This window comes from Enoplosus armatus, chromosome 3 (assembly GCF_043641665.1).
Source record: "Enoplosus armatus isolate fEnoArm2 chromosome 3, fEnoArm2.hap1, whole genome shotgun sequence".
Lineage (NCBI taxonomy): Eukaryota > Metazoa > Chordata > Actinopteri > Centrarchiformes > Enoplosidae > Enoplosus > Enoplosus armatus.
Genome location: NC_092182.1, coordinates 27,091,708 through 27,104,794, shown reverse-complemented (window position 1 = coordinate 27,104,794; position 13,087 = coordinate 27,091,708). Strand labels below are relative to the sequence as shown.

General features: G+C 42.2%; 1 protein-coding gene across 1 annotated transcript; it reads right to left on the bottom strand.

The window, feature by feature from the left end:
- Positions 1–9,778: 9,778 nt before the first annotated feature.
- On the bottom strand, positions 9,779–12,307 carry rbm15b (RNA binding motif protein 15B). Its single transcript, XM_070903104.1, has one exon. The coding sequence runs from the start codon at positions 12,305–12,307 to the stop codon at positions 9,779–9,781; it is 2,529 nt and encodes an 842-aa protein (XP_070759205.1).
- Between the last annotated feature and the right edge of the window lie 780 nt (positions 12,308–13,087).

Here is a 13,087-nt window from a genome sequence, read left to right as displayed (position 1 = left end):
AGTTGTCTGGTTAGAAGCCTTTAAGTGCCCCACAGTAAAAACAAGTGGTAGTGCAAATACAATGACAATTCATTCATTTTAGTTTCAACTTTGTTGCCTTTACTTTTACTCTTTATTTATCGTCTAATTCACTGGTTCCCAAATGTTTGATTTGGCGTGGCTCTAGGCATGGCTATGTCTGACTCTTCATCTAGCGCCATCATCAGGTCAATATGTTAATGTGTCCAATACTTTGGTTTATGACCAAACACCTGCAGAACTGATGACATTCATCAGCCTCAGCTGGACTCTGTGTTTAGTGCTAATGAGGAAATGTTAGCATGCTAAGGTGCTAAACTAAGATGGTGAACATTGTCTGCTTAACATCAAATGTTAGCATTGTTATTGTGAGCATGTTAGCATGCTGATGTTGGCATTTAGCTCAAAGCAAGTACAGCCTCATAGACCTACTAGCATGGCTGTTAGCTTGTGACCCTTTTCAACACCTACCAACAGGTTGCATAATAAGTCTAAGCTATCAACATCATTGTTTTATCTTGGTAGTTTTTAGACGCCTAAAGAAGTAAAAGTATCCAGTATTTTGAAAGTAAAAGCAAAGATTTAAGAAAAGTCTGAAAGTTCCTCTTCTCTCCTGTCCTCTTAACGACCCCTCAGGTTTGTCTTGAAACCCAGTTGGGAGGTCTTGGCCTGCAGGTTGAGGAACTGCTGGTCTTGTTGATTCAAAAAGGTTTCTTGCCACCGTTATTAAACAAAACTGTGAGTCAAGCAGCACACGACACCAGACTTGGAAGGTTTGATTGAGAGAGTCGGAGTAGTTTCATTATAGCTCTATACTGCACTATCCCACTAAATATTCATTTAAACTACATTTCATTTCATTCTGAAGCTATATTACTGGAAATATTTATGCATAACACACTTTGCTTTTGTAAAAGGGGAGAGAAGAGAGAGCGACAGTAGATCTTTGTATTTCATTAGGGAATGTAAACTTCACTGCAGGTGCACTTCACATTTCTACCACCTATTCACTGTAGATACTCCATATTTCCACCACTCTGTTATTTTCATCTGGGTCACTTGGGGAGGGGAGTCTGGCATTGCTTACTCCTCCCATTGATTTGAGCCTCCTAATGGATTTCATTGGGCCTCCAATGATTCCACATTAATATTTCATCAGCCCTCCATTTCCTGCCTGTATCGCTGTAAAAACCTCATCACCACCATCACTGCTGCTAATGCTGCTGTCGGATTACTGGGAAGAGGCTGTGTGTGCTGGAGAGGCTCAGCTGCAAAGGAAAGGAAGGGAGAGATGGAAAACGATAGATAATGAGAGAAAGAGAGGCAGATAGTTTCATAATCAAAGGCCACACACTGGGGAAACTCTGAATCACCCGTAGAGCATCTAATGAGTTGATTTAGTCTATTGATTCCACCAGTAGCCTGGTTTTCCACTGTAGGGCCAAGCTGGGTAAGGCAATAAACATTAATATCACAAAGTCTGCCAAAAATATTTCAAATCTGAGATCACAAGACAACTAATCAGATGACAAATCCTGCATGTTTGCTTAGATGTGAAACAGAATCAGAGAAATGTCACCATGCTGGGGGTTTGATATGAGTCCGGACTTCTGGCCCCCCAGCGGAAACCAGACTCCCTCTAATGTTCCCTCTTTGTTTTCTCCACAAAGCAGGAACATTTCTTGCTCAGACACCGTTGCTGCTATTACTTTTTCACCTCTCATCTCAAGGAAATGATGCTAAAGCACAAGGTGGTATCTGACAGACAAAAGGCCTGAGAGCTTGGAGAAGTCGGTAGTCTGGACTGATGTTCATGTTCAGCTCTTTCTTTTAACTGGGACTAACAGCAGAGAACTGTAAGTCCAACATGTTCAGACATGGACCAGATTCATAGTGCAAATGCAATAAATGAACTTCGCCACAGTGGCTCGGACAAAAAAATATCAGGCGTGAATACTCCCTTACTGCCGGACATATTTGAGCTTTGAGGTGACTGGAAACAAATTTGTCAGCTTCAGTTGATGTCAGCGTCTGAGTGAGTTCAGTCTCTTCTTTACATATCTGTGCTGTGGAAACATTAAGAGAACCAGCAGCCTGCACTTTGACTCATCACTGTCTCCTTTGCTTTTCTTTGTCTGCACTGCCCCCTTGTGTTCACACAAGCCTTTACTGAAGTACAAGAGGATCAAACTATGAGAAACACATGGGTGGGGACACAATAACGTGGACATCGGTGGAGAATAATGCAATCCAATGCAACACTACAAACTGCAATCTCATCACCCATCTGACAGTGGTGGCTTTTATTACTCAGCTTCTATATTACGCTGCATTACATACAGGTATGTTTTACATACAGATATTCATTTTACCTCTTTACAGCACAAATCATTCATTATTAAATCCTGCTTGTTTTCTGTGGATTTCAGATGTTCAACAGAAAATGAGTGTTAATTATTAAGGCCCAAGCATTTTTAGCATTTTAGCATTTTTCTACAATTGATCTACTTTTATCAGAGAGGCTCTTCTGGTTTTGCTTTGTTTAATTTTACTTTAATTGTCCGTATTTCTGTTTTAATGCATCTTACCTTAATGGAATTGGTTTTACTTGTTTTATCATCAAATATAATGATTTTATATTCATTAACTAGGAACTCATTTTAGCAGTGAAGTGGTTCAGAAGTCAGACAGGTCATGTAAAGAGTGTAAAGTATACAGTCAGACAGCGTGTCACTTTACCAACAAAGTCAACTTGAAATGTAAAGTAACGTTATATGTTATAAACACAGTATTCAGTATACAGTATAAAATACTAAATACAATATTCAGTCAGATTTATGTTCACAAAAACACACAAAGCACATATCACAAGATACGTGACTTGCACATGGTAGCTATGTATTATCTTAGCATACGGAAATACATAAAGTACTGCAAAGCTTATACTTTGATACAGGTACAGATCAGCACTGAATACTAAAGATATTGAACTCTAAAAACATTCATAGATCTGAACGTTTATGTTCACATCAAAGTGTATCAGCGCATGTATTAAATACATGACACACTTTTATCTGTATGCATTACATACAAAAATCAGCCGACAAGGCAGTGTTCCCGTTTCTTTAAACTCATTAGCAGTGGTGGAAAGTAACTAAGTACATTTACTCAAATACTATACTTAAGTACAGCTTTGAGGTACTTTACTTGACTATTTCCATCTGCTACTTCATACTTATACTTCACCACATTTCAGAGGCAAATGTTGTACCTTTCACTCCAATACATATAGCAGCTTTAGTTACTTTGCAGATTCTGATTATTAATACAAAATATAATCAACAAATAAACTCTGGTCTATTGCTAGAGATTCAACTACCCAGCAGACTATAAAGTAGTTAAAATTAGCTCCACCTTTACCAGCTGCAACATGAAAGTGATGAACACATTAATGCATCAATAATTATTATTCTGAAATGAAATGAAATGAAATGTTGCATAATGAATACTATTGATACTACTGAAGTACACTCTGCTGCTAATACTTTTACTCCAGTAAAAGCTCTGAGTACTGCTCATTACTCATTATAAATTACAGAAGTTCTCACAAGCAAACTAGCAGCAGACCAACTGGTACATGCTAAAGAACGTTAGCTAACGTTAGCACAGACACAGACAGGCAGGCAGAGAGACAGGCTGAGAGACAGACAGGGTGTTTGACTCACGGTGTCTGATGTCGTCCTTTCTTTCTTGAAGACGAAGTGTCCGTGTCATGTTTAATGTCCCACCACATTTGATTCTCATTTTTTCTGTTAACTCCGTCGCTGCTAACTAGCTAACCAGCGACACTGACTGACAAGCTAGCTAGCTAGCTCGCTAACTCTCCCGGCTGTTTCATTGAAATGTTGTGTTTTTACGTTTCTGTTGTTTGCTGTGAGGCCGAAGTGAGACGGGCTGGTTTCACGGTTTCTTTCTCCAGCGACTTGACAGGACGGACCGCTAATGACTGATTGATACTCAATTATTTTAGAATCACAGGATGTGGACTTCGCCTGGCTCTAACTGACGGGTCTGTGGTCTGTAACCATAGCAACCCAGTCAAAAAACAATTAGCATTCATCATTTGATCTCTGTTTAATTAATAAAACTGAACCAACCGACACTTAAAGATAATCAGTTTACTGTAAGACAGACAGAAGCAGTAAACTGGAGAAGCTGCAACTACAACGTGTTTAAAGAATTTAAACAATTAATCGATTATCCAAATAGTTGCTGACTATCGAGTATCATGTCAGCTCTAGAAAAGACTGTTTTTTACCTGTTTCTGCAGAGGCCTAAAATGTTATGGATACCTAATATACAGAAACAAAGTAAAAACTGGAGTAATAATATCTACCTGTGTGTCTTTATGCTGTCAGCTTTCAGGAGGCAGAGCCGCTGTTTTAAATGGCATCTTAATTTGGAAAATCTTTTCTCGTTGTTTTATTCTGTTATATGAAAGAGAAAACTGCAAAGTAACATTAACTCAAGTACTGTACTTAGATACACTTTTGAGGTACTTGTACATCACATAAGCATAAGTGTATCTAATTTATTATTTAGCTTTATAATTCTACTCCACTACATTTTAGAGGAAAATATTGTACTGTACAATACTGTATTGTAGTTACGAGTTACTTTGATTTTACATAGCAAACATATGATCAGCTTATTAATATGATGTTATAGATTAAAGGCCCCACAGACCCTCACAGGTGCTTTCGCTGATGTCTGCTGGGATTTATGTGAGGTCATCGTGTACTTATAAGAGTTATGAAGTTGTAAATTGACAACAATCATCTTTCGGGACCTTGAAGGCTCCATAATGTAATTCTCTGTAATGATAAGCACTTTTACTTTTGATACTTTAAGTACATGCTGGTAATACTTTTGTACTTTTACTCGAGTAGAATTTTAAATGCAGTACCTTTACTTGTAACAGTGCATTTTTACACTACGGTATTGTTACTTTTACTTAAGTAGAAGGATCTGAGTACTTCTTCAACCACACGATTAGACATTAAACCACCTCTTTAATAGAAAAAGATGATTTTAGCAGCAATTATAGATGAAAACTTAATCTTTTACTCATTGTGATGTCAAGAAGTAGTAAAGCTGGATATAAAGGCAACACAGTGTTTATCTGAAAGAATAAAGCAGTGATGGAAAGTAACCAAGTGCTCAGTAGATATCTCCATTTTATGTAACGTCATACTTCTACTCCATCTCAGAGGGAAATATTGTACTTTTGCACTGTTATAATATATTTTATATGTACTTTTTTTATTCTATGGATGAATTTATAATTAATACATTGACAGGGTCCTTGGAAAAGAGAACAATTCTTTTCAATATCGACTCCTGATTTAAAGCTGTTTTGAATTTAATTAGATTTTGTTGCCTCTTTAATAGTCATGAGGAGGGTCTATTTTCCCCCCAATATAAAAAATGATAGACATGATGTACGGCGTTAAACTCCTAATTTCAGTAAGCTGTACAGGTGTGTATTTTAAATATGCTATAACATGTACTGCATGTATAACATATCTTATAATGGACAGAAAATGTGTGACAGACAAATGACAGCACACCATCCAGTCTTAGAAAGAGCATAAAATGTTTATTACATTGTTTTCAATACAGAATACATGTTTCTATGTTGACACGAAAACAAAACCAAAGAGGGAGTCCGTGTACAAAAACCGATTGTCGTCGTGGATTTGGACTCCACCTGGTCTGTGTGACGTTCTCGGTCATAACAGCACACCACGAGTTTACATGAGACAGGAAGAGGGAAGTGTTTTCACAACTTGTTGTTCGTCAGGGGAAGTTGATATAAAAAGTAGTGTTTTTTTTATTATTTTCTTTAATGCCAAGTTGTACAAAACTGGTCTACTTATATGATTGATGCCGTGATGAAGATTCAGCAACAGTTTCAACAGTCTGTGTGTGTCTTATTTTTTTCTTTCTGCATTTCAGGAGGACAAGGATGAGCTTTTCTGGCCGGTCATCCTCACAGTTTCACCCTCTCCACGTCGGTTTTCTTAAGTACGTAACTCAACAGAGATCCATAACTGCCGGACCGAGCGCCTTTCAGACCAACAGCTAGGCTGCAGAAAGGATCAGGAGATGCTGCATGTGCAAAACAAAAAGTTGAAAGAAAATTAAAGGAAATAGACCATCTCAACAAGCAATCTGTGAAATGGTAGCTACCAGTGGTGGAGGAAGTACTCAGGTCCTTTACCTGACTGAAAGTAGTAATACTATAATTTAAAAATACTCCATTACAAGTAAATGTCCTGCACTCAAATCTTGCTTAAAATTATAAAAGAAATAACAGCAAATTATATTTAAAGTATCAAAAGTAAAAGTACTCATTATGCAGAATGGCTCCTTTCATAGAGTTATACATACAGTGTTTATTACAGGATTAGTATCACTGATGTTTGTCAGGTGGAACTGATTTCAACTATTTTGGGCCGTTTAACCTGCAAACACCTCAATCTTATAAAGGCACTTCTGTCTGAGTCCTTAAACCTTATTTTACAGCAGTGAGAATATTTTTCAACCTGTTTTTAATTTCGATCAACTTGTTTAAAAATGTTCTAGAAAAAAGTGTCCGTGTCTTCAAACGAGGCGGATTGTTGTGCAGGAGTTTGGAAAAAGTTGTGTTTTACAAAATTCTTGAAAGTTGATTTATATTGAAAACAGATTGAAATATTCCCACTACTCTTAACAGATGTAGTTCACTTTTTATAAGACAGGAAAAGGTTAACGACTCATGACTTCTCTCACTGAAAAAGGCATCGTTTCACAAACTCATTCGTTTGAATGACAAACAATCTGCAAAATAATCAGAAACTATTGCTGTCAGATGTACAAAGTGGAGTAAAAAGTACAATATTTCCCTTTTGAAGCGTAGTAAAGTAGAAGTATAAAGTAGTAGAACATGGAAATACTCAATTAAAGCTGGAGTGTGGGACTTTTACATATAAATGAACGTCCGTTGCCAAACAACTTCACACAACGCTGATTAACCGAATCACCGGCAGGTAAATCTCTCTGTATTTCGCGGAATAGTTATAAAATCTGGTGCACCAGTAGTGATGCATCTTACATCAACCAGCAATGATGATTTACCAGAGCTGAATGACGGAGTAACCATGGCGACGGAGTGGGCTACAGCAACAGGGAGTACCTGTGGCGAGCTCACCTGGAACTTACAGGGTCCAGTGTTTGTGTAATTACTCTCACTGCCAGAAGGGGGGGGGGGCAAAGGTTACGCACTGCAGGTTTAAAGAATAAATGCCCAAAAACTGTACTTAATCGTACTTAGATACTTTCCACCACTGGTAGTTATTTTTACTGCTGCAAATCAGACAGTGTAACTATACCACAGCAGACTCTGTGACATAACAGAATACAAAATGAGATGATGTTCCAAATGAAGATGATTTTAAAACAGTGACACTGCCTCCCAAGAGCTGAAACAGTGATTGTGTTATAAGTAGATATTATTACTTCAGTTTTTATGTTTTACAGCTGAAATGATTAGTCGATTAATTGATTAGACCATCGTTCCCAACTATTTGGATAATCGATTAATGGCAAACATCCTCTGGTTGTAGCTTCTCCCGTATAAGAATTTACTGCTTTTCTGTCTTATGTGATGATAAACTGAAGATCTGTAAGTGTTGGTTGTTTTATCAATTAAACAAAGATAAAACAGAAATAATTGTTTTTGGAGCCAAAGATTAAAACTCAGTGCTCAGCTTCAGTCACTGACGTTGAAGACCACAAACCAGGCCGGAGATCTTGGTGTAGTCGAGGACTCAGAGCTACAAGCGATTAATCGATTAATCAATAAAAACAATCGTCTGATAACTTGGTGGTGGAAGGAATAGTCAGGTGCGGCCTAGTCTTTTCTATTTGCAGATGTTCACCCAAACATGTACTTTAAGATCTAGATGTGTTTTGTGTATTTCAGCCGGTCATCAAAGTCATCTAGACTTTTACACATTTAGTTTGTGTGAATTAATTAATAGCAGGTTTATCTTCGGTCTGACGTGTCCTCTAATTAGTCCTCATCCCTGAACAGACGTGTTTACTGCTCAATTTTAAAGAAGCTACTGCTGCTGAAATCTGAACCCTATCTGATGCAATTTCCTCGTGTATTTTGACATATTTTCAAGCTCTAATCAACATTTATGTGGCTTTTGTGAAACAATAAATGGAGTAAACATAGCTGGCGTGTCGTAAACGCAGCTGTGCGATGGGAGTTGTCACCAGACTACAGGAGGTTCTACACGTCCTCCATATGAACTACATACATTCTCATTTGGTGGGTGCAAACAGTGACACTAACGATGTAACAATGTCATGGATAAAAATGCTGCAGGTGAAAAGCTGCTGAACATCTACGTTTCCATGACAACAGAAAAAGTATGGCTGCCATCTTAGGTGTGCATTAGTTTGTATTTTACTTCTCTGATATTTCATTCATTATCATCTGAGTGAGGTAATTAAAGAGCTTCAGAGGGGAATCCTCAAAGTTGATGCAATTACTTGGAATCAATTCTTCTGATTTCTCAAAAGCACAAAGGTCATGGTTTTATTCAACGAAAACTGCCTGTGAATGATGTTCGCATCAAGAGACCAAAGCAGGACTGAGATGATGAAGACATTATTGAAGCTAAAGTGATGGCAGATTAAAAGAACAAGGAGCATGGAGGGATAAGAGATGGATGGATTGATGTATTAAAATTGAATAAAAGTCAGTATACAATATAAAATCCGGATCACCAGTAATATGATCAGACCTCGCACCAGTGTGACAGCTGAACATGTATCTCAAGTGACGACAGGTTACTGAAAGGGAAGCATACATTTTTAGACTGACAAAATAACTATTTTTTTTCTTTTCCTGCATGCAACAACAGATCAAACACACCCACACCTTTCAAAATGAAAGAGGAAACTGGAATGGTTCAATTCATAAAACACTAGCTATGTAAAATATACAGTCACAGGGGACGGGTCAGGAAATTCACTTCTGTCTCTACTGGCTGTGGCGGCTGGTGCTTTTAACAAAAAAAAAAACACGTCACAACAGTCTCAACCTGCGAGCAGAAGCCAGTAGAGTCCAGCAGAGGAGACACACTGGAGAAGGCTGAGGCGGACTCAGCTGGCATGACTTTCCCATTCGGCCTACAGTACAATCACTTTGTATAAAACCTCCCAGTCCCACGTATATTGGATATACAGAACAACTTGGTAAATTCTCATAAAAGGAAAACAAAAAGACAAATAAAGTAAATGAGCATAAAAAACAAACCCCTCAGATTTAGTGTTGTATGTTACAGCTTAGAGTACAAAAGCAACAGTGCTGCCTGTTTGTGCAGCAGGCCTATACGTTTACAACCGCTCTCCTTTAAGTGTTTCTCATTACAGACCATTTCAACATTATAATTCCCCAGAAACCCATGATGTAAAATCACGTCTGCAACAACCAACTGAACATCAGAGAGAGGGAGACATAAAGTAATAACTGAGGAATAGAGAGTAAAGAGAGACGTAGTGTACTTTGCTGTGTTTCAATTGTAAGATACGGAATAAAACAATAAAATGCATCTTTCTAAAAACAACATGGAAGTATTTGTAGTCAAGAGTTTCCTCTCAGCTCGCCTGCATGTCTGTAAGTGTCTGTACTTCAGTGTAATAATCAATTAGTGTCATTAACGATCACAATAACCATGTGCTCCTCGTCCATATTACCCACAGTCCTCTTGGCAGCCTGCAGGTACTGTTGTGAGAACACCCCAGGAGGGAAGGCATACAGCATTGCTCCAGGCCCCCCCTCTTTTACGGCAGGCAGGCTCACGACTCCAGCTGCCTCCTTGTTCCGCAGGTAGGTCACCAAGTGGCGAAGCAAGCGCACCTGCAGTCCCGGCTCAGGGGTGGGGGCCTGGCGGTCGATGGGGCCCTGGAGAGCCAACAGGATAGCAAACCCGTCGGGCCGCCCGAGTTTAATGCGGCGCGACACCTCATCGAGTCGGGTCTGGTCCATGCGGAGCCTCTGGACGATCTTCAGCTGGCTGGGCTGGTTCTGGCTCTGCAGCTTCAGGCTGTCCTTCATCATCGTGTTGAAGAAAGAGGACCCCCCCTCCAGCATGTACAGGTCTGTGGGAAAACTGCTGTTCTTCAGAGCAAAAAAGCCGTGCCACATTTTGGAGAGCGAGGCCTGGGCGAACTCTGACAGCGTGCTGGGAGGGGAGGAGGTGTGGGTGTCCGTGTGGATCGCAGGAGAGCTGGCGGCGATGACCTCGCTGTTTCGATGGTGGTGATTGTTGAGATGCTCGCTGGTGGACCTCTTGCTGTGGTGGCGACCAGATGGTGGATCTTCTTCGTTGGTGGCAGAATGTCGCCCCCCTGCGCCGCTGTCAGGGGAGTGGTCTCTTGGCTCTGTGGTGGAGTCGGGGGCTCGAACCCGCGCTCTGTCTGGGCTCGCATCAGGAGAGACGGCCCCTCCCTGACCTCGGACCCTTGACCTCCCCCTCTCCTTCTCCCTCTCTCTCTCCCTCTCCTCCGCTGGCCTGTCGATGGACGGACTCCTGCTCCTCCTCCTGTTCCTCCTCTCCTCCCTCTCCTTCAGCCACCGCTCCCTGCTCCTGCTGCGGCTCCTTGCTCCTCTCACACTCCTGCCAAAAGCTTCCACTCCTCCCGCTCTCCTCTCCAGGCTACGGGTGGGGCTGGTGGGGTAGTCTCTCTCCAGCAGGGCCCTCTCTCTCTCCCTCTGGGAGAGAAGGCTGTGGGAGGCCGGTGGTGAGCGGTCCCTGGCTCCCCTCAGCTCTCGCTCCAGGCTGCGGTGGCGGCTGTAGGTCTCCCCGAGGAGGTCATAGTGGGAGGGGGGTGCGACAGGTGGCTGGTAACCAGGAGGAAACGCCCGAGAGGGGCTCTCCTCAACTTTAGCAAAGTCCACCCTCAGACGCCGCTCTGGGCCTCCTAAAGGAAAACCCCTCATCTGGGTGCAGGCAGCTTGGGCAGCGTCTAAACTTTCATACTGAATGTAAGCAAAACTGTCCCCCTTAACATAGTCGATGTTCCTTATACTTCCAAAGCGGTCGAACTCCCGAGCGAGGGCAGCGAGGGAGTTTCCAGGCCCAAGGCCGCCCACCCAGAGCCGTGTGGTGGGGTTAGCTTTGCCATAGCCAATCTTTATTGGGTTGCCGCCGATGAGCCGTCCCTGCATGGCCACTTTGGCCCGATGGGCCATGTCTAGGTTCTGAAACTTCACAAAAGCATATGCCCCCCCCTGTCCACGAGCTGGGCGCTTTATCACAACATCCTCAATGATGCCATACTTGTCAAAACCCCTCCTTAGTTCTGCTTCTGTTACATTACCATCCAAATTTCCAATAAAAAGGTTACTGGTCGCCCTCTGATCGTCCTCAGGTTTTAGATCCTCCACTACTGGCATTGGAGGGAAGCCATAGGGCCGGCCCCTCTCATCCAGCATACCATAATAATCCAAAAGCCTCTCCCTCTCTCTGCTGAGACCCAGTGTCTCCAAGGCGTAATGTCTCGCTCTGATGTCTCTGATGTTACTCACACCGGGCCCCGGCGGGGAGAGGGAGCGCTGTCTGTAGGGGTACGGTGCGTGTAGAGGCAAATAACCAGCGTCTGGCGGCGTGACACTCCGCCTCCTGACGTACATGGGTTCAATTTTGAGCTGTCGATCGCCCAAAACTAACCTGGAGGATTTGGCGTGCCTGGCCTCTTTGGCGTCCTCCGGGTGCCGAAAATTCACATAGGCGATCCGGCCCAGCTCCGGCGTGTGCGACAGTTTCACGCTGACGTCCCCGAACTTTTTGAACTCATGAAACAGCGCGTCCTCCACGTCCTCGTCCGAGACCTGCGAGCCCAGGTTGCTGATGAGTAGCGTTTTGTACTCCAGGGTGCCCGGCCTGGCGGCGGGGAGCTCCGCCGCCGTGGTCCGTAGAGGCGGACGACCGAGGAGGCTGAGCTCATGTCGGTGGTGGAGCTCCAAGGCGGCCGCCCGCCCCTCCCTGAGCCGCGGTTTCTCTCGCTCCCTGCTTCGGCTCCGTCGGTGATAACTCCGGCTCTCCGCCAGCAGCAGAGCCAGCGGCGGCGGTGGCAGCTCCTCCCTCCGCGCACTCTCTCGTTCCCTTTCCCGTATCCGTTTAGCGATGGCTCTGGACGGACTAGTCTCTCTCCCGGCCTGCCTCTTCATTTTCAAAGGATGATGGAGCTCAAACTTTTCGGTGCCTGCAACGGGAATCCGGCCTGGGGAGCGAATTCCTGGGGTGTTAGCCAAAATAACGAGGCAGACGACAGCTTCGGCAAAGAAACGCTACCACTCCTGATGCTGAATACTTGCATAAATATCTAAATAAAAGGATAAACTCGTTTAAAAACATGTCAGCATCTGAGGACCTGCACCTACGCCGCCATCTTGGACAATAGGAATGTGCGCTTTCCCTCTGGAGGGCGGACACCGCAGTGACGCAATTCGCCGCCGTCATGACGTGTCACGCTTTGTTATGAACACCAATCAACTTTAGGAAACAATTACACATCTGGTATTACTCGACTTATGTTAAAGGTTTTTGGGCTGATGTGGAACATGTGTTTTAAATTCTGTGTGAGACGAAGACTCATTTACAGAAAAGAGATATTTTATTTAAAGTCATCACAGAAGTTTCTATTTTGAATCTACTTATTTTAAATGCAAAGTTTTAAATCCATGAAAAATGGTATCCAAACAAAGTGAGATGAAACATTAGAAGCACTACATGAACAAACAATTCTCAAACTTTCAGGATTATGATGATGCCTTGAATTCCTCTTTTTTTTGTTGAAATGTTCTTACACTCTTTTCTTTTTTCCTTCTTGTTTTTCCTTCATGGTTTTGAAATTGTACAAACAAAATGAAGCTGGAAAAAAATAGCGAAGGGAAAGAAAACATTTCAGAAAAAGATGAGGAAAATGACTATTCCTTACAGGGCAGTTC

What these genes read in the sequence shown, in the direction of transcription:
- rbm15b (XM_070903104.1), bottom strand. Translation starts at nt 12,307, where the DNA reads ATGAAGAGGCAGGCCGGGAGAGAGACTAGTCCGTCCAGAGCCATCGCT.